This window comes from Petaurus breviceps, unplaced genomic scaffold (assembly GCF_028583685.1).
Source record: "Petaurus breviceps papuanus isolate PSGF00001 unplaced genomic scaffold, PetGlider_PUasm1.0 216, whole genome shotgun sequence".
In the NCBI taxonomy this organism is placed as follows: Eukaryota; Metazoa; Chordata; class Mammalia; order Diprotodontia; family Petauridae; genus Petaurus; species Petaurus breviceps.
Window position 1 is genome coordinate 3,404,036 of NW_027185867.1, and position 20,801 is coordinate 3,424,836.

General features: G+C 36.0%; 1 protein-coding gene across 1 annotated transcript in view; it reads right to left on the bottom strand.

The window, feature by feature from the left end:
- Positions 1–20,801, bottom strand: part of TASOR2 (transcription activation suppressor family member 2) — a 64,504-nt gene that overhangs the window by 11,700 nt on the left and 32,003 nt on the right. Inside the window, exons 14-18 of the mRNA XM_069094273.1 lie at positions 20,002–20,244; positions 16,851–17,745; positions 15,270–15,666; positions 7,663–11,517; positions 4,180–4,305 (exon numbers count right to left, since the gene is read on the bottom strand). Of these exons, the coding sequence (XP_068950374.1) occupies positions 4,180–4,305; positions 7,663–11,517; positions 15,270–15,666; positions 16,851–17,745; positions 20,002–20,244 (5,516 nt within the window). The remainder of the gene's footprint in view (positions 1–4,179; positions 4,306–7,662; positions 11,518–15,269; positions 15,667–16,850; positions 17,746–20,001; positions 20,245–20,801) is intronic.

The following is a 20,801-nucleotide window of genomic DNA, read 5'->3' on the forward strand; positions in this document are numbered from 1 at the left end:
AGGAAGTTTTAAAACAGAGAACGAAACTATAGACCACTATCCCTAATGAATGTCAATCCAAATATTTTAAATAAAATTTTAGCAAGGAGAATATAGCAAATATACAGGGTGTCTCTAAAGTCTGGACACATAAGAAATCTCATTAACTATGCATATCTTCAAGAAATGAAATGAATGAAATTTTCAACATTTTAATTAGCATAAATGAGATTTCATAGGAAGACATAGGAGACACATAGGAAATCTAATTAATTAAATTAATCTCATTAATATGGACAATAGTCCCCAATAGCTAATGAAAACTTTTATTCCATACGAAATTGTCATGGTTAAAATTTATTACAAAGACTAACAACTATGATCGGAGTGATTTTATACCAGGAATGCAGGACTGGTTCCGTACTGGGGAAACAATGAGCATTAACTGACCACATTAATAACAACAACAAAATCTTATTATATCAACAGATGCAGAAAACATAAATAAGATATAACCCCTATTTCTTTTAAGGTAGTATAGGAATAAATGGATAAGTTATACCTATCTAAAACCAAGAGCTTGAGGTTTCTGTAATGAGGATAAACTAGAAGTTTTTCCAATAAAATAAGGGATAAAGCAAAACTGTCTATTACCACCACTACTATTTGATACAGTGCTAGAAAATCCTGGTTATAGTAATAGGAAAAAAACAAAAGAAATTAAGGCGATAAAGCATAGGAAAGGAGAAAAAAATACTGTAGCCTTTTTTTGCGGATGATATGATGCTTTACTTAGAAGATTCTAGAGAGTCAATTAAAAAACAATTAACAACTTCAGCAAAGTTACTGGATATAAAATAAACCCACATAAATCATCAGCATTTCTGTCTGTATCTTACCAACAAAACCCATCAGGAAGAGATGAATAGAAAGATTCCATTTAAACTAACTATACAACAAGACCTAGCAGTGGAGACATTAAAGGACCGCAGGTCTTGGAACACAACATATCAAAAAGCAAAAGAACTAGGGCTCCATCTGAAAATATCATACCCTACAAAGTTAAGTATTATACTTTATGAAAAAAAAATGGACATTTGATAGACTCTCAGACTTTGTAAAACAAAAAAATCCTGAATTAAAGATTCGACCTACAAAGACCAAGAGAACTATAAGGCACATACCAAAGACTGATTATAAGGGATTCATAAGACAGACTGCTTACTTTTTAAATACGTAAAACGTCTAAGATTCTTATTAATATTTGGGTAGCTCATAAGAAAGACTGGAGTAAACCTCAGTATATGAATTTTAAAAGTAAAACCATTTAGGAACAGCTAAAAAGAGTAATTATTTTATATAAATGAGGTGCAAGAGAAAGAATAGATATAGAGGAATTAGATGGGGAGGAGGGCTGGTAGTTCTGGTAGTTTCATTGGGAATAGGTTTAAGAGGGAACAATACATATATATTTACAAAAGTATAAAAGTCTTCTAAATTCAGAAGAAATAAAACAGTAAGGGCATAGGGAGGGGGAAGAGGACAAGGGAGGGATCTTTGGAGGGAAAGGTAAGGGAACACATAAAAAGAAAGATCTTTAGACTTATAAGAATGGGAGGATAGGGGAGGATTCTTGAGGGGCATAGGCAAGTAATAGGAGGGCAAGGTAGTGGGTAGAAGTAAAGTAGAAGAGGTAGGATGGATAGGAAACAAAGAGATATGCACAAACATAAAAACAAAGATCAGAAGTAGAGTATGTTTGGGAAAGTATATGTCTACACATGAATGTATGTATGTATATGTATATGTATGTATGTATATAATTAGAAACATATCTAAACTTAATTGCAGCCTTCGGAGGGTTGGCAGGGTGGAGGGAGGGAAAAAAGAACAAAGTAAAAAAGTGCATAGCAGAGAACAAAAGAAAACTTATAAGGAAGCAAAGAAAAGACGGACAATTCTCAACATAAGTATTATTTATCATATAGGCTTTTTTTTTTGGAGGGGGGAGGGCAGTTGGGGTTAAGTGACTTGCCCAAGGTCACACAGCTAGTCTTTGTGTTGTGTCTGAGGCTGGATTTGAACTCAGGTCCTCCTGACTCCAGGGCCAATGCTCTATTCCCTGTGCCACCAAGCCACCCCCATACAGGCTTTCTTGAAATGAAAATTTATTGTTACATATTTTGAATCCTCTCATGTTCTGCTATGCACATGACATGCTTTTTTTCCTTTCTAACTTTGTATTTAAGTTCCAATATTTAAATTTATGATATGTTTTTATTTCTTTTCTCTATTCTGTATTAGTGTTCCGGCCCTTGGGTCTAAAATTTTAAAAAAGGAAAAAAAGAAGTGAATAAAAAAAAGAAGTAAAAAAGGAAAAAAATTTTTTAAAGATTTTTAAAAATAACTACAGAAAATATGAAATACTTGGGAATCTACTTGACAAGACATACAAAGAAACTATATGAATACAGCTACAAAACTCTCTTTAACACAAGTTAAGACATCTAAATATTTGGAAAAATATTAATTGTCCATGAGTAGAACAAGGAAACATAACAAAAATAACAATGTTATATTTAACTAATGGGATAATCAATCATAAAAAGTCACCATATCTTAATTAAGAACAAGTCATTCCAAAACAACTTTATTAAAAAAAAAACAAACCCAACTTATTAGGACCTATAAAATCAGTGTAATATATATAACTTCCCTAGATTTTAACGTTTAATAAAATCTTTACAGTGATTTATGTAGACAAATGGAGTGATGTAGGCTAAATGGCAAAGAGGCAGTTTTCAAATCAGTTAAACAGCTCTAACCAAAGAACTAATCATATGATGTCAATCTGGAAGGAGATTTCCGGTTGAATGTCCTAGGTTTCTGTGTTTGGTTTTGTGCTATTTAGCATTTTTATCAGTGGCATAGGTGGCAATACTTTAAAAATTTGTATTATGCAAAGCTGGCACAGATTAATAATATAGGATATATTATATATAATATAGGATATATTAGTATATTATATTTTATTACATATATTATTATAGGATATATAATATAAGAATCTAAAGAGATCTTGACAGATTACAGCAGGGGGCTCCTATTAAATTTAGTGAATCTGGGGGCGCGGTTTGGATTGCAAAATCAATATGAATCAAGCATATGATATGGCAGATTGGTATGACACTATTCATGAAAGCTACTGGGACTTTGACCTGGATTACTAAACTATACTTTGCAAGACCTAACTAGAACCTACTAAAAACTGGAATGGGCAACTATTGGAATTTTACATTCACTTCAATGGAATGATCTAGCAGTTATGAAGATTAGTTCAAGACTTTAATGAGTCATAAAAACTCACTATAATTTTAGACCAGTTTTTTAAAAACAGAACTTATGATGAACCAGCAGGACTGTATTTAAGTATTATGTAGATAATTCTATACATAGAAAATTTAAGACTGAGAGAGAAGACTGATAGAGACATACTATTAAGGAATAAGGAAACAACAACCCTGTTATACTTTGCCTTAGACAAATTATATCTAAAATACTATGTTGGTCTGGGTACCACATTTTAAGAGGTATATGGAAGTATATGACAAGATGAAAAGTATCTACATAAGGGTGAACGTGATACCTAATGGTCTCCAATTTATATATAACTGTTTGAGGGAACTGATGTTTTCTGCCTTGGAGAAAATAAAACTAAGTAGAACTATGACAGCTATCTTTAAATATTTAGGAGTCTATCACATATTAGAGGTTAAGACATATTTAGCTAGCTCCAGAGGGCAGAACCAGGACAATGGGTAGAAGATACAAAAAGACAAATTTAGATTTGTTTAAATCAAACTTCCAAGTGATAAGAGCTATCCAAAAGTGGAAGGGGCTATTTCTGGGGACAGTAGATTTTTTCAATGGTTAGATGATCATATGTTGAGTATGATACCAAGGGAATTCTGGTTCAGATAGGCTGGTCTTTGAGGTCCCTTCCAATGTTGCAATTCTGTAACTCTGATTTTGCTTTTAAAATTAAATTTATAATAAGCTATTTAAAAAAAAAGATAAAATGAGAAAATGAATTGGAAAGACTACTATAAATACTAAAAGTTGGCTAACATCCTGATTATTGTGAAATCAATCAAAATTATTTAAAGTCAGTATTCTGTAAAAAATATTTTTTCAACCTACTTGATGTACATGTGTTGTTATGTCCTCATTTTTAATGATGACTATTAATGTATCAGTCTCCCTGTGCAATGCCTGACAGAAATGCTGAGGTTCAATTTCTTTATGGCCTTCTTTCCTCAGTAAACTCTGAAATACAGGAAAATAGCCATGTTAGCAAAAATACTATTTTATTAAAATTAATACAATGGTTTATAAAATTTTTCAAATTCTGTTCTAGCAAAGAAATATAAATAGCTTTTACTTTTTACTATAAAGTGCAATATTTAGAACAATGATGGAAGATGCTATTAGTAAAACAATATCTTGATTCAATATCTTTCTGACAAGAACATAAAATAAATTTTTAAAAAATTAAAATACAAAATTTTATAACAAAATGCATGCTGTTTTATTCTGGAAGACTATCATTGTACAAAACATTTTCAGCTTTTTTTTGTTATTGCCTTCATAATAATTCAGTTAAATAACTAGCCAATCTTTAGTTATAATGATATAAAATGATTAACGGAAACATCTAGAAGCTAATTACAGTTAAATATGGTGAACAGAAGAGATGATTAAGCTGAGTAATATTTTTGGTCAAAAAACAGTTCCACAGAAAGTACACTATGAGTTGAATGAAGCACCAGAGAAGTTGATCAATGAGGCACAATTCATTTTGCACCTCTAAGAATTTCTCAGATACTGTAGGATTTTTATATTGTAGGACATTGAGAGATAAATTCAGCCTGCATTCATATCACAGAGATTAAATTATCTTCATTTGTGCTTTTTAGAATAAGAATTTTCTTAGTTTGAGGATGTTGTAAGTTTTCCACAGAAGACTTTGATGCTCTGTTTTTAGGTCATACTGGAAATGTCATGTTTCACCACTTGTAACTATTTTACAAATAAATAAGTAAATAAAATCCTATTTTGTATAACTTCCCTTGGAAGAGTAGAATAAATGTTGAGTCTTTCTTGTTTCTATTTATCACTCAAAACATAGCACACATTTAAGAGAAACTTTCATGTTAAAGTATTTACCTCTTCCAGAATGTTTTCTTTATCTAAATTTAGTGTTTTGCCCAGTCTCATAGTTAATTTTTCAATGTACCAAAACAATGACCTTTCACAGTTATACTATGGACTGGACGAATGCATCATAGAATTTTTAGTATACAAAGGGAGTTTAGAAAATATCTAATCCTTTCTTTTTAAAAAAAATCAAACAAGGAAATACAGTTTCAGAATGATTTGTCTTAGGGTGACATGTTTAGTTGGCAGAAGAGATGAAAGATCAGAAACTCTGAGCATCCAGGTCAGTGCCTTAACTTTATGACATCTTTATCTTCCCCTACTTTTTTTTTTAAGCAATTGGGGTTAAGTAACTTGCTCAAGGTTACACGGCCAGTTATTTCTGGGTGTGGTGCTAAGTATCTGAGCCCGGGATTCGATCCCCAGGTCGTCCCAACACTGGAGCTGGTGCTCTTACTCGCTGAGCCACCTGGCTGCCCCTAAGCAATTGGGGTTAAGTAACTTGCTCAAGGTTACATGGCCAGGTGTTTCTGGGTGGGTGCTAAGTGTCTGAGCCCAGACTCGATCCCCAGGTCATCCCGACACTGGGGCCAGTGCTCTTACTCACTGTGCTACCTGGCTGCCCCCCTACTTTTTTTCTACATTCATACCATCAAAAATCTCTTCTCTCAATTTAATTTATTCTCCAATAAGTTTTCTTTAATATGATATCTCACTTAATCAATGTACCTAACCACTTTATTTGCCACAACTGTTAATAAAAGACTAACTGGCTGACCTTTAAAGTATGCTGAAAATAGGGGCGGCCAGGTGGCTCAGTGAGTAAGAGCACCGGCTCCAGTGTCGGGATGACCTGGATCAAATCCGGGCTCAGATACTCAGCACCACACCCAGAAATAACTGGCCGTGTAACCTTGAGCAAGTTACTTAACCCCAATTGCTTAAAAAAAAAAAAGTATGCTAAAAATGGTGCAACATGTCCACTTGATCATTTTTCCTTGCTTCTACAAACCACACATGAAAATCAGCCTCATTATTTTGTAGTCATACCTTCCTATACACTGCCCTTACAAAGTAGGTAGAAAACAATCATTACTGATAATCCTGATAGACTTAAAACATAGAGACCAAGTATCTTGTTTATTGATAAAAAGCAGACAGTGGAAAAAAGTTGAAAATAAGAGTCATCTATTTTTTTAGAACAGAATTAAAAAAACTAGTCATCTTATGGGACAATTCAGGTGTTTTTAATGATCACAAAGACTATCACTAACTTTTCCAAAAAAAAACCAAACAAACAACAAAAGCATATTAATTCTGATGTACTTAGAGCTTTAATGATCTGTGATTTAGTTCTAATTGTTTAAGAAAATAATTACATAGCATTTTTAGAATTATCACATAATGGGAGGACATGGTATAGAAACTCTATAAATTACATTATTTACCAAATGTCAGAAAGATAGTAAGGTCCAGGGAAAAAATAGAGAGGTAGCTCTGCCTATGCAAAGGGGAAAAAAACAACAAAGAACTCTTTGGGATAAAAATTTGGTTGTCAATAGCATACTAGATGTTAAATAGAAACATAAGTTTCTGAGGACAAAAACATCTTGTTGACTGATTGGCCACCCTTAACAGCAATAAAGACAAACCAAATCTAAATATATAGTTTCCCATTAATTATTATTTATTCTTTTCACATATAATTCAGGTTTACTCTAAACTAAAAAAGATCTCTTCTACATACTATTTAATACCATTACTTAAGCAAAATAAACATCTCTAATGTTATTCCACTGGACAGAGGGACTGAATCCCTCAGAATCTGGTATGTAGCTAGTATAACTCCCAGTTTTTATGAATGGGAAAACTGAGGTTAGAGACAAAACAGGTACAAAAACCAAAGTTGGTATGAATATTTGATTTGTTTAAAAAAAAAACAAAAACAAACACACCCTAATACTCCTAATCTGTTTTAAGATATCTGGTCCCTCGGGGCGGCCAGGTGGCTCAGCAAGTAAGAGTACCGGCTCCAGTGTTGGGACGACCTGGAGATCAAATCCCGGGCTCAGACACTCAGCATCACACCCAGAAATAACTGGCCGTGTAACCTTGAGCAAGTTACTTAACCCTGATTGCTTTAAAAAAAAAAAAAGGTATCTGGTCCCTACAGGTGCTTTCAAAATTCCTGAAATTTAAATTAGTCAAACTGATGATGCCTGATTCTATGTATTTTCATCCCTGGTTTGGACATATCAAGAATCTTCTAACAGCAATACAAATGGCAATATAACCAAAAACCACAGGTTTTAGAAGAAAGTCAACTGTACTACCTAAACTGAGTTATACAGTTGGAAATATGTGAAATTTATACACCCCTTAAGAGTATGATTCAAACCAAGAAAGCTGACAATTGTTAAAATAACCAAAATAAAGGAAAAATGTAAGAAAAAGTTGATGCCTTACCCTTGTTCTGAGAAAGAATGAATTATCTTCTGTTTCAACCAGATAGAACAGGAAGGTGCTTTTACATGCCTCTTTTATAACGCTTTTTAGTTTGATGTGCAAATTGGAACACAAATCTGTAATCATGTGTTCATAGGAAGCCATCCTCCTTGGGAAAGATGGCGTCTTCGGGGATGTAGCCTTTTCAGAGGTAACACTCAGATCACTAGCTTGGTAGCTCCTTTGGCTATTATTAAGCATCACTTTATTGAATTCAGCATATTCACTAAGAATGAGTGAAATGTCATTCCGAGATTCTTTCAGCTTCCTATCATATTTCAATTTATTGAGGTGGAAGGAAGTGGCTGGATCTCTCTCAGTATTTGAAAGAGTTCTACTCTGGCTACCCTTGTCTTGCCTGGAAGAAGAAAGACTGTTAGAATCACTATGCTTTTGACTTTTTTTGTGCCAGTCTGAGGTATGTTGTCTTGGTTCTGAGTGCACAATTGTTACTAGCAGAGGGCTTCTGCTCCTGGAGGTCGGACGTGTAACTGGAGTCTCAGTTACTTTTGTCAAGGGAAAGCCTCCAACAGTTGTCTGAATATGTGATTCCTTTGTCAAAGTATTGGAAGAAGTAGTAGAAAGCTGAGATTTCCCATTCTTTACCATTTGCTTTAGCTTATGTGCAAACCGCAGATATTCTAGATCCAAAGTATTCTGGGTTGGATCATCTGCCACCTGCCAGGTATTTGTCCAGGAGCTGATCAAGCCACACCGAGCTGTAACACAGGGGTGCTGCTTCAGGTTATGTAAAGTCCTAGTGGTGTCTTTGAGCTTCTTAGTTACAGTAAAATTAGTATAAGTCCTGGGAGTACCATTAAGATCTCGGATTTTAATGTAAAAAGGTACATACTTATCCCCTTTCTTTAATGCAGTTGAACAGTTTCTTTGCTGGGTACCTTCCTCTGCCACTGGACTTTTATGAGAATAATTCCAGCTCACGATGTCACTACTTGTTGTGACAGTCCTACTACTCATCAGAGTGTCATAATTATTTATGGTAGCTTCTTCCATTTTGTTGGGATGACTGGTTCTCAAGGGACAAGAATCTTCTAGCTGCAATTGGGAGTATTTAACATCCCCAAAACATTCTTGGTCAGATTCTCCAGAAAGTGATTCATAATAAATTTCAGTGTTCAAATTCATATCTGTATTTCTATCAGGGGATTTCATATCTTTCTCAGCTCCAATCCCCTCTACTGCATTCTCATCTTCTACAAGCTCTCCAGAGGATTCCCAAGGTGGTTTTTCAATAACTAAAGCAGAATGTTCTTCCCCCTTGTTTTTGGCTATGTTTGCCACATTTTGGTATGTACCACTGCACACCAAGTTAGATTCTTTGGTGGCAAAAATGCCATTTGGCTGATCTTTTGTTTCACAAACTGAAACATCTTGATGAACGTGTGTTTTTCCTTCCCCTTTTGACAATGGTGTGAAGCTTGACCCAAGGCTAGTTTCTTTTAAATTGATGAACTCTTCATGCAAAGTGGAAATAACTTCATCATTATTGAGACTATTGACCACTGAAATTCCACGCTCTTGAAACCTCTCTTCATTTAGCTGTCCTGAACTACTTTTATGTGAAGCATCATCCATGGAAATACAAATGTTTGGGTTCTTTGAGGGTGAATACATCTGTATAAAATCAGATTGATCACCTGAAGTTGAATTCAGAGATTTATTATGTAAATAATCATATTCACTTTGCCCATGCAAATCCTTCCTACTGTTTAAAGGGCTACTCTTGTGGTCCAATGAATTGCTTGTCAGCTCTGATTCAGCTGAAGAATGGATTTTCTCAGCTACCGACCTATTTTCTATCAACTTTCTAAGACAAAGTGGAGCTTTATGGGTGTCCAAAACAGTATGTGTTGAGTCTAAACTTTTATTTTCCTCACTAGTGTGTTGCAAAGGATTCTCTGATCCTTCCAATTCTTGAAAAGAAGTCTTGTACTCCTCACATTTAGCAACTGAAATGGTCTGGTTTAATGCTGCATCACAACACTGAAAACTTCCTGGAAAAAATCTAGCATCATCATACTTTTTTTGGACCATAGGGTCTTCAGCTGCTCCCCTATGAAGGAGTAAGTGACTTTCTTTTTGTTCTGCATAATCAATTAAGGGCAAAGCCATTTCAGCAGAAAGTTTCGTTGGTTTCCCCTGTGTTGTAGCAGGTTTTCTTCCTGGTAAAATATGACCAGCAGAGGTACTATCTTCTTCTCCTGAAGATATATCTATTGACTGAATATGGGTGGCTTTACTAACTTCCTTAGATATTGTACTGTGTAGTTCTAACATCTGAAGAGGCATATCCTGAGGCAGTGGTGTTTCTTCAGATGGCACTTGATCATCAGGAATTGAAGCTGGTGACACTGGCTCAATTAAGGCACCATCAAAGGGTGAGTTGGAGATAATATTAACTTCCTGTCCAATCTCAAGGGCACACGATTCCTTAGCAAGTACTAAAGTAACTGGGTCTACAGCATCTCTTTTACATTCTTTATTTTCTAATGTTTTCTGCAACACTGCAGTATGAAGTGAGGAATAGTCAGAAGAATTAGTTTCTCTGTTTTTGGGGAAAGTTGTGTTTACTGGCTCAATTATTTCTTCAGCTACAACTTGAAGTTCTACATTCTCTAATGGAACAGCCTGAATCTGCATAATTTCATCAGATTGTGCTTGGTCTCGAGGACTTGTAGGTGGTGATATTGTTAGTGCTAGTTCAATATCTGAATCATCTGATAACTCTATGCTGACTGCCTCTCTTCCCAAAGATATGCAAGTTTCTTTGGTAAATGCTAAGTTAACAGATCCAAAATTCATTCTTTCACTGTTCAAGCCACTTTCATTTGTCTCCTTTTCTAAAGAATAGTTCAATTTAGAAGTTCTTGATGGAATATAACCAGCTGAAGCAGTTTGCTTGCTTTCCAAGGGGGCAAAAGTAGGTGTTAAAACTATTTCTTCAATCTGGGATGATTCTATAACCTCTTCAGAAGATATGCTATAGAGTCCTGGAGTCTGTAGAAATGTGTCCTGAGGCGGTTTTACTTTATCAGAGGTTGCCTGATTACCAGAACTTACAACTGATGAGACTGCCTCAATTAACACTGTACTTGATGATGACGTTGACAGTGGAACGGGGACTTCCTTCTGAAGTGAGCCAGTTTCCTTAACAAGAGACTCTCTAGCAACAGAAGAGGTACAGAGATATTTAGTTCCTGCTGATACAGATGCTGTCATAGATGGAATGTCTTGGAGATCCTGATTTGCAGATGAAGCACCTTGTCCTTGGGCTATTTCATGGAAGGGGATTTGCTGTCTAAGGCTTTCAACAGGTGATACTTTTTTAATCAATTCTTTATCAGAGTCTGGTATTTTATCTGCTCCACTTGCAAATCCTGTTTCCATAGGCAGACAGGCATTTTTCTCAAAAGTGAAAGTAATTGGTTCCAAATTGATCATTACATATTCCAAATCGCCATCTTTGTTTTCTAATGACTCCTGACTCTCTGCCACTTTGCTTCTGGGGCTGCTGTGCTCTGTAACGTTCTGTAAAGCATTTGCTTTTGCACCTAGTGCTTCATAGAGAGAGTCATCTCTGTCTTCTAAAGCTCTGTTCACAGAAGTTCCACAGATCATTGTCTGATCACTGATTCCATTCTGAGATACTGCTCTTGAGTTAGCAACTTTCTGTGAATTTTCATTTTCATCAGCCACAGAAGGTTCTCTAGTTTGTGTACTTGCATTACTAGAAAGCACAATATTAGGCATCTCTGTATTGCTTGTTAATTCCTGTTCCACTCTTTTTCTAATTATCTGAAATGATAAAAGTTAAGAATTTAGTATGCCAAATACAAAAAGTTTTTATCTGTGTATATGTTAAACCAGTAAAATGTAAGCTGCTTGCAGGCAGAGGCAGCTTAATTTTTGTCTTTTTCCTAGCACCTAATGCAACAGCATAAATTAGGTGTTTTATAAATGTTTGCTGAAAGGTGGATGACCATTAACTGGGAAGTGTTTGAAATAACTATGGTATATGAATGTAATGGAATATCATTATGCAGCAAGAGACAACAAATATGAGGAATCCAGAGACACATGGGAAACGTCATAATAGTGAACTAGGGTGAAATAAGCAGAACTAAAAGAACAATATAAACAATGACTACACCACACTATAAACTGTGTAGATCATTAAAAGGAAGTCAAATTGTGAGAATTGACAGATAAAGAATCATACCTCCCTTTTCATGACAGAGAGGTGGAGGACTACTAGGGTGAAATGCTGCATTCACTGTCAGATGCAGTCATTGTACAGGAAAATTTTGTTTAATTATTTTCTTAGCCATGATAGGGTCTGGTAATCCTGTTGGTGGTGGGAAGGAGAAGAGGAGTCCAGAAATGACTTTCATGTAAAGACAAAAGATATCTAAAAAATTTATATTTAAAAATGTTTGTCACCATCTGCCGGCTCTGCTTCTACTCACATATTCCTGAACAGAAATGGAGAAAGTCATATGACTGCTGTCTAGGCACATTATAATTTATGTTACCCAGTTTCAACTGGGTCCCCAAGGCAGCAAAGCAATTCTTTTATTCCTCCCTAATTTAATTAATTCCCTATTTCATTCCCCACAGAAGTTATTCCAAACCTCTTCTCTTTCCTCATCTTCTCAGCCAATAATCTCTTGCTTTAGTGAAAAATTTAAGGTCTTTTACCCTGAGCTCTTTCTTATTATTATCCCCTTCTGCCTTGATATCAGCAACTCCCCCCACCCCCATCTTCTCCTCCTCTGATAATAACACAGCCTTTCTCTTTGCAAAGGTCAATGCCACTACATGTTCTCTTGATCCTAACTCCTTCCATTTTTTTCAGCTAAATGCCGGCTTCCCAATCTACTGGATTCTTCCCTTCTACCTTCAAACATAGTAAAGTCTCTCTCACCCTTAAAAAATATGCATTAGATCCTAAGATCCCCTTAAGCATGCTCTCTCTCTCTCTCTCTCTCTCTCTCTCTCTCTCTCTCTCTCTCACACACACACACACACACACACACACACACACACACGGATATCTATCTACTCCTTTCCATTCTCATCCTAGAAAAGAGCTGTCCACTCAGTACTTTAACTTCATTCTATCACTGAAGAGCTTTCTTTTTTCTGTCTTTATCTTTCTCAGCCTCTAGCTACACTGGACACTACTGATCACTTTTTCTGGGTTTTGTGACTCTCTCCTGCTGCTCCACCTATCTTTCTGGCTACTCCTTTTCAGTCTCCTTTGATGGCTCATCACATATATCACAAACCAAAAACTATGTTTAAGGCCCACTTCTCTCTCTCTTTTCTTAAAAAAAAATTTCAGTTCCAAACTCTCTCCCTCTCTCTCTAGCCCCTTTCTCATCCCTTGAGAAGGCAATAAATATATTATTATACATGACAAGTTATGCAAAACGCATTTCCATATTAGTCATGTTGCACCCCCTCCCAAAAGGCAATAAAAACTGAAAAAAAAAATATCCTTTATTTTGCACTTAGAGTTCATCAGTTCTCTCTCCAAAAGTAGACAGCATTTTTTATCACAAGTCCTTCAGAATTATTATGGATCATTGTATTAATAAGGGTAGCCAAGTATTTCAAAGTTGATCATCATTACAACATTGCTGTTACTGTGTACAATGTTCTGCTCACTTCCCTTTGATCAATTCATGTAAGTCTTCCCAGGTTTTTCTGTACCCATCACCTGCATCATTTCTTATAGTACAATAATATTCCTTCATAATCATATACCATAACTTGTTAAGCCATTCCCCAACTGATGGGGCACTGTCTTTTCTCTCTATACTCTTGTCCTTTCTGATCTCATCAGCTCTCTTGGGTTTAATTATCATCTTCATGAAGAAAACTCAGAGCTTTATAATCAGCCATAGTCACTCCCCTGGGGTTTAGTCCTAACTTACCATCTACCTACTGGATATTTTAAACTGAGTGTTCTGCTGACATAGCAAACTCAACCTAACCAAAACACAGAACTCATTATTGTTGCGGTGATTTTTGTTTGTTTTACCATTTTACATTAAAATATGAGATTTCATCAGCATTCTCTTGACTTACACTAATTTTACTACAACTAAGAAGCTCAAAGATCTTATATTACCTGAAGAGACACCCCAGTTTTAGAGTTTGATGTGGCTTGATCAACTCCTGGACAAGTAACCCGTGACAGTTTAACCTCCTCTGATCCTTCCATTTTCTGACTTGTTACTATTCTGCTCTCTCATCTTACATGTTATATGACAATGATCCTGTACCATCTCACTTTTTTAAACAGATAAACTACAAAGCTTCTGAAATTAGTATTTTAAAAGTACTTCAATAAATTAAGTACACAAATAGATATCCAGACGCTCATCAAGTCTGGTTTCTGCTCTGTCAAGTCTCTCCATATCCCATTTTGAACATTTGCAAAATGAGATGTAGTGATATATCACAGAAGAATTAATTACTCAAGAATACCGTCAGCATTATGTCAGTCAGTCATTTTAGTTATGCCTGACTCTTTGTGATACCATTTGGGATTTTCTCGGTAAAGATACTGGAGTGGTTTGCCATTTCCTTCTCCAGTTCATTTTACAGATGAAAAATTCAGGTAAATAGGGTTAAATGACTTGCCCAGGGTCATGTAGACATACAACATCTTAAGACCAGATTTGAACTCAGGAAGATGAGTCTTCCTAATTCCAGGCATGGCACTCTATCCACTGTGTCACCTAACTGCCCTACAGTGTTACACCAAACAAAATAACAATCCTTTATAAGCATATACTTTTTCTATTCTCAAATTCTCCTTGTATATGATCGCCAAAGATCATGTTAAAAATTTCTTCTGGAAATAATTAATGAATGATACATGCCCCTTAATGAAGAATACGTCTGAAACAAAAATATACTCTGAAATCCAACTGCAGACATAAATAGGGCTTACTTATCTATATTCTTAGTTTCTCCAAGATAAACATCCTAAGAGGACTATAACAGAATAGCTCTAATATACATCACTCAACATCCTAAAGGATGCTAGTGCTATGGATTTTAAAATGGTAGCAACCTTTGTTACTCTCAGAATATTGTTACAACTTTGATATTTATGCCACTTAGGGCCCTGGACCCCTGGTACTTAAGAACAGGTAGGTAGGGGAATTATTTTCCATATAAGAATTATTTCATGTGGACCTACTAACCAGGTCTTAGAAATCCAAGAATCTTTTTTTCCTTTGCAACTATTTCTTTTCTATCTCAAATGAGCAATATTCTCAAGCACATAGGCCAAGACTTAGCTCTTTCTGCTAATCCATCAACAGTACCTCATAAGTTTTGTAGGGAAATTCTTCCTTCACACCCAAAGCTTTATAAAAACTGTATGCTTTCCTCTTATACTTTGTTATATAAGTGGGAGCATCAGTTTTTACAAACTAATCTAATGCTATCTACTACTAAATATAATTTCTATTTAACAAAACAATGACAACTACTCCCAAAAGAGCATCATTTGTTTTATCTAGTCCTACCTCATTATTAGAAGAACAGATAGTGCTCTGGAATTCTGGGACATCCTGATGGTCCTCTCCTGCTAAAGTAGCTCTCTCTTCCAAACCACTTGTGGATGGTTTGATGTTGGTGCAGGCCAATAATATTCCAGTTGTAGAACTACTTGAAGGCCAACTGGACTCCAATGGCGAATCCACAGAATGTCGTTTCACACCTAGACATTCTTCACTGACTTCACTGAAATCCAAGGGATCCAAAGTACTATTTATAGAAACATATTTTGCTGGATTGCTATGCTCTACTACTTTTCGAGCTGAGGGTATGACTTTATTTTGATTGCTGTAAAACAGAGCTACCCACATATGAAGAATAAGCTTCACTTCTTCTACGTTATCTGGCACATCAGCATTCCAGGGTCTGAAGAGATCAAAGAGGAAAATAAAGTCATGTTGAACCAGTGAAAATAACTTTTGGTGAAAGTTATAATGAATAGAAAGTCTTCACTATTGCAGATACACCCATTTGAAAATATACAAAGTACAAAGCAGCAACTAAAAGAAAAAACTGAGATGCTGGTTTAACAAATTATTAATATTAAAGGACTTGAGCTACTACTGTACACAAACACTGATTCCTGTAGTAGGTCTCTTTCATGTGAGAAGAGCTGCTGTCCTTGTAAAAGGCATGCTGAATTTGAAGTCAGGAACTGAGTTAAAATTCCAGTTCCACTCTTTCTCCTTAAAACCATGAGCAACTAGTTTAACTTCTATGGGCTTTAATTCCTCATCTATACAAGGATAGGGTTGGGCTAGATATTTGTCACAGATGTTTCCAGCTCTAACTTCTCTATCCCATTCCAGTCATTGTTTTGTCAATTCAGATGTACCACATCCATTTTTGTATCTTTTTCCATAAGATAAAGGAAAAACAGGAGTGGAAAAAGAATCACCCTTGACAAGCCCTTCACCTTCCAAACTCTCCCTAGAAAAAGGTAAACTTGGCATGGAGTGCTGTACTTCTGATACTAAGAGAATAAAAAAACTAGAACCCAGAAAAATATAAAATCCAAACTCAAATATGAAGGCCTTCTATAGTTACACTAAGAACTAAAGACACAGTTTACATATGTCCTTCTTGAACAGATAAGATGTACAGATTACCTTTGAATATGAAATCATTCTTTCATCAAATCTAGCTTTATATTTTTAAAAAAGATATTAAAATTATTCTTAAGTTCCACAGGGAAGGAGCTATCCTTCCAATATTCAAGTTTAAAAAAAGCAATTAAAAAATCCTCTTCTTTGATGTAAGATCTTTTCAATTTTAATTGAAAAACAATGGTGCCCTCAATTAAAGTCCTCATTATGCCTAAACTATGCATCTGTTAAATGATTTCTTCAGTTAGTGGAAACCAGTGGTAGAACCAGGACTATCAATTCCCATGTCTAAAATCTTTCTGCAAGTCTGACAGACAGTACCACACCAGTACTTATAACTATGGTTTTCCCCTTCCTCAAGAGGAATCCAAGGAATAGAAACAACTCCTTTGTATAAGTTTACTCTAATGGAAACATTATACCAAAATCAAGTTTAATACTTACCCATGTAAAGCTCGTATTACAGTTTTCTCCAGTGGGTTATTAGTGTATTTACTATCTAAGCTGAATACATATTCTGTTTCACACTTACAAGTAACCTTAAAGGAGCCATCACAGAAAAAGACTGTGTGAGAATGACAAAAATCTTCTTTTAAATTGGAAGGCAATAATCTACTCTTATGTTTTATGATTGGATCCAGCAAAAGCTTTTGAACAGGTGGAGTGTTATGCTGATGCCGAAATGGCATCACTTTGCCCACTGGAGTCCCTGCCTCAGGGCCTTTTGTCCCATTCTTCGCAAAAGTAGGACCTTGTGTTCCACGCTGCTGCAGATGTTTCTTTGAATGTTCAGCAGTGAGTAAGGCATAAGAATGTTCTATGGCAATAAATGAGCTATTACTATTGCTTTCATCTGAAGATTCTAGTGTCTCTTTAGGAAGTGCTTCCTGGGTCACAGATATTTGACTATACTGAGTCAAGCTCTTTTCACTCTGGCTGTCAGGTAAATTTGTCCTTGAATCAGTCTGTTCATAAGATGGCTTGGATAGTTCAAGAGAATACAATGCACATCTTTGGTTTTTAGCCAGCCTGTGATATTCATGATCATAAGTACCTTGCAAAGGATTTTCTTTACAGAACAAAATATTGTTTTGTGTCAAGTCAGAGGAGGAAGACAGGTCTCTGTGAATAGATGATGAGGTGGTAGAGGTAGCAGAGCTTAGAGCTAGATCAGCCAACATATTTAGGGCTTGGGAATCAAAGTGACCAATGCAGTTTTCTTGAAGATCTGACTGAACAACAGCAGTGTTTCCAAGTTGAACTGTATTCTCACTACGATCATCTCCTTGGTTATTTGACAGAATTTTAACTGGTAGCTGGGAGGGAATCTCTCTTTTGGCTGAAGCATAAAAAAAAGAGACAGTATTTGATGTTCATGAAATTAAGTGTGTTGTCACAATAATTGCCTATGAAAAATTACTTTTATCACATTAAACATTATCCATCATCAGCCCCCCAATCAAAGCCCTTCTAGTGGGGTTGAACCTTAGGGAGTTTGTACCGTGCTTGCATAATTGTTAAGAAATCAGTTATTGGGACGGCTAGGTGGTGCCACTACGTCAGAGTACTGGCTCTGGAGTCAGGAGGACCTGAGTTCAAATCCAGCCTCAGACACTTAACACTTACTAGCCATGTGACCTTGGGCCAGTCACTTAACCCCAATTGCCCTGCCTTCCCCTCTCCAAAAAAAAAAAAAAGACCAAAAAATTAGGAAAAAAAAACAGTATTTCAATACTCTCTCTTCTTTGGCAATTTCATTCATTCCTATGATTTCAATTATTGCCTTTAAACTGAAAATTCTCATATCCAGAGCTCCTGCCCTGATTCATGTCTCTATTCGGGTGTCACACTGAAAGCTCAATCTCAATGTATCTGAATGATACTCTTCATTTTTGCCTTAGAATCTGTTCTTTCTTCTGACCTCCCTCGTTGCTATCAGTGGTACCACAATTCTCCCCTATCAGAGCCAATATGTCTTCAAGTCCTATCTATTCTATACTCTCCATATCTCTCAAACCCATTCCTTTCTCTCCATTCCCACTATGCCATCCTTGTACAGTCCCTCAAAACCAACCATCTAGAGTTTGCAGTAATCTTCTATCAGGCCTTTCAACTTCCATTCTCTTTTGCTGTAAACTAATGACATAATTATGTAGTGCATAGAATACTGGATTTTAAGTAAAGAAGGATTGAGTTTGAATTTCACCTCCGATATGAGCTGTGTAAATATAAGCAAATCACTTAATCTCTCTTTCTTAGTTTCTGTCTGTAAAATGGGAACAACATATGTTTTATTTACCTCACAACATTGTTGTGAAATGCTGTGAGGCTTATATAAAATAATATGCTTTGCAAAACCCTAATGTGTGCATCAACCATTGTGATAATAACTGGAATTGTCCCAAAGATGCTTTTAATGAACATACAAAAGATAAGCTTATATCCTGGTACCTTTATTCAGTTATAAAAAAAACAATTATTTCATCTAACTGTGCAACAATCTGCATAATATTAAGTATAAAATAATAATACCAAGATAGCTATTTGTCCCATGACTGTTACTACCAGAACACCATAGAGAAAGAAGAATGAGATGACTAACAATAATGATGTTGTCCTATATGGAAGCATTGTGGCATGATGGATTTGAAAGCAGGCCTCAGTCAAGAAAACCTGGCTATATGGCCATAGGCAAGTCACTGAAGCTTTCAGTGCCCTAGGAAACATCCTAAACTATGACCTGCAATGAATGTGCTGACCTGCCTGGGTGGAAGAAGTACCCCACAAGGAAATTCCTGACACCAATGAAATCACAGGTCTTAACAGTATGTATGATTCTGTTTTATAGATCTGCCTGCTCAAAATCCCACTATCTAATGATTTAAGCCCAGAATTCTGTCACTGAATCCCTCCATAATATAATGTTATAGATTTTTCTAAACTTTACCATTCCTTTCAATACATTCTATTCTAGCTATATTTGGACTGCTTGCTTAATATCCTATGCTTCCCCACTCCCTTGACTCTGCTTTCAGTATTCCCAATGCCTATTTAGGCATAAGCTGTACAGAGGTGGTAAAATCACCAGTGAGGGTAACAGCTGAGATCACCAAAAGAAAAGAGAGCTTAAGTTAGAGCTTTTTTTCTCTTTTCTTTTTTTTCGCAGGGGGGAAAGGGGAAGGCAAGGCAATTGGGGTTAAGTGACTTGCCCAAGGTGAAAGTATCAAGTGTCTGAGGCCACATTTGAATTCAAGTCCTCCTGACTCCAGGGCCAGTGCACCACCAAGCTTCCCCTGAAACATCCACATTTAATCCACATATAGGAGTAGACAGTCACCTAATCACTCTCAACCTGAGTTTCTCATCTGTTAAATGGGGACAATCATAGTACCAAGCTCATAGAGTTCTTGTGAAAATCAAATTAGATAATATAACGTAAAGGGCACTGAAAACTTTTAAGGGCTATACAAATATTAAATGTCAATATTATTATCACGTATCTCTAAAAGTCATTAATTCCACTTGGTACCTTGCAATTTTTATTTAATCTGTATCTATGGAACTGTAATTCATATGGATATGAAACTTGTCTTACCAGGTTGTAGTTGTTTTCTCATTCTTGGATTTTGGTTGCTTTTTACTATATTTACTCTCTGTTTCTGTGGAGGTTTTTTCATGGCTTGGTTAACCCTTGGCACAGTCTTGATTGGAGATGTCTCTGGTTTCTTTACCTTTTTAGCATTAGTTACCACGGGCACACTTTCAGAAAGAGAAGTCTCTTGGATTTTCTGATCCAATTTTGTTGTCTGTATAAACTGTGCTGTCAGCACTTCGGCACCTCAAAAAAGGAATGACGTTTTTTTTTCTTAGAGGAAGGTTCAGATCGAAATCAACATCAGCATGGTTTTATCATGATTTTAAATGACAAAACTTATTTACATAACTATATTCTATATTAGTGCTTTAAAAGAAATGATAATTTTGTTTTCTTTTAAAAAATAATTTCAATAACAATGAGCAAAACTTAAGTTTTCAATTTTTTTCAAAATCAATTTTGAGATCAAAGCAACTTAAAAATTTAACTTAGGCAGGCCCAGAAGGTGTGGCCCACAGACGCAGAGGCAGGCCCGGAAGAGGCCTGATCAACTCGGAGGGCAAGTCATCCCACTAACCACAAGGGCCACTAGTAGGCCTATGACCAAAGGGCTGGGACTGGAAAGAGCAAGGTAAGAACCAAATGCAGGGGCCCCTGTCCCGGACAGCAAATACTCCTGGGGCTACCACTTCATAGACCAGAATTTTAAAAACAAACAAATTCCCCTATCAGGACCTCCAAAGACCAGGATGACAGAATGAACCTCACACCTGCTCCAACCCCTCTCCTCCCCCCCCCCC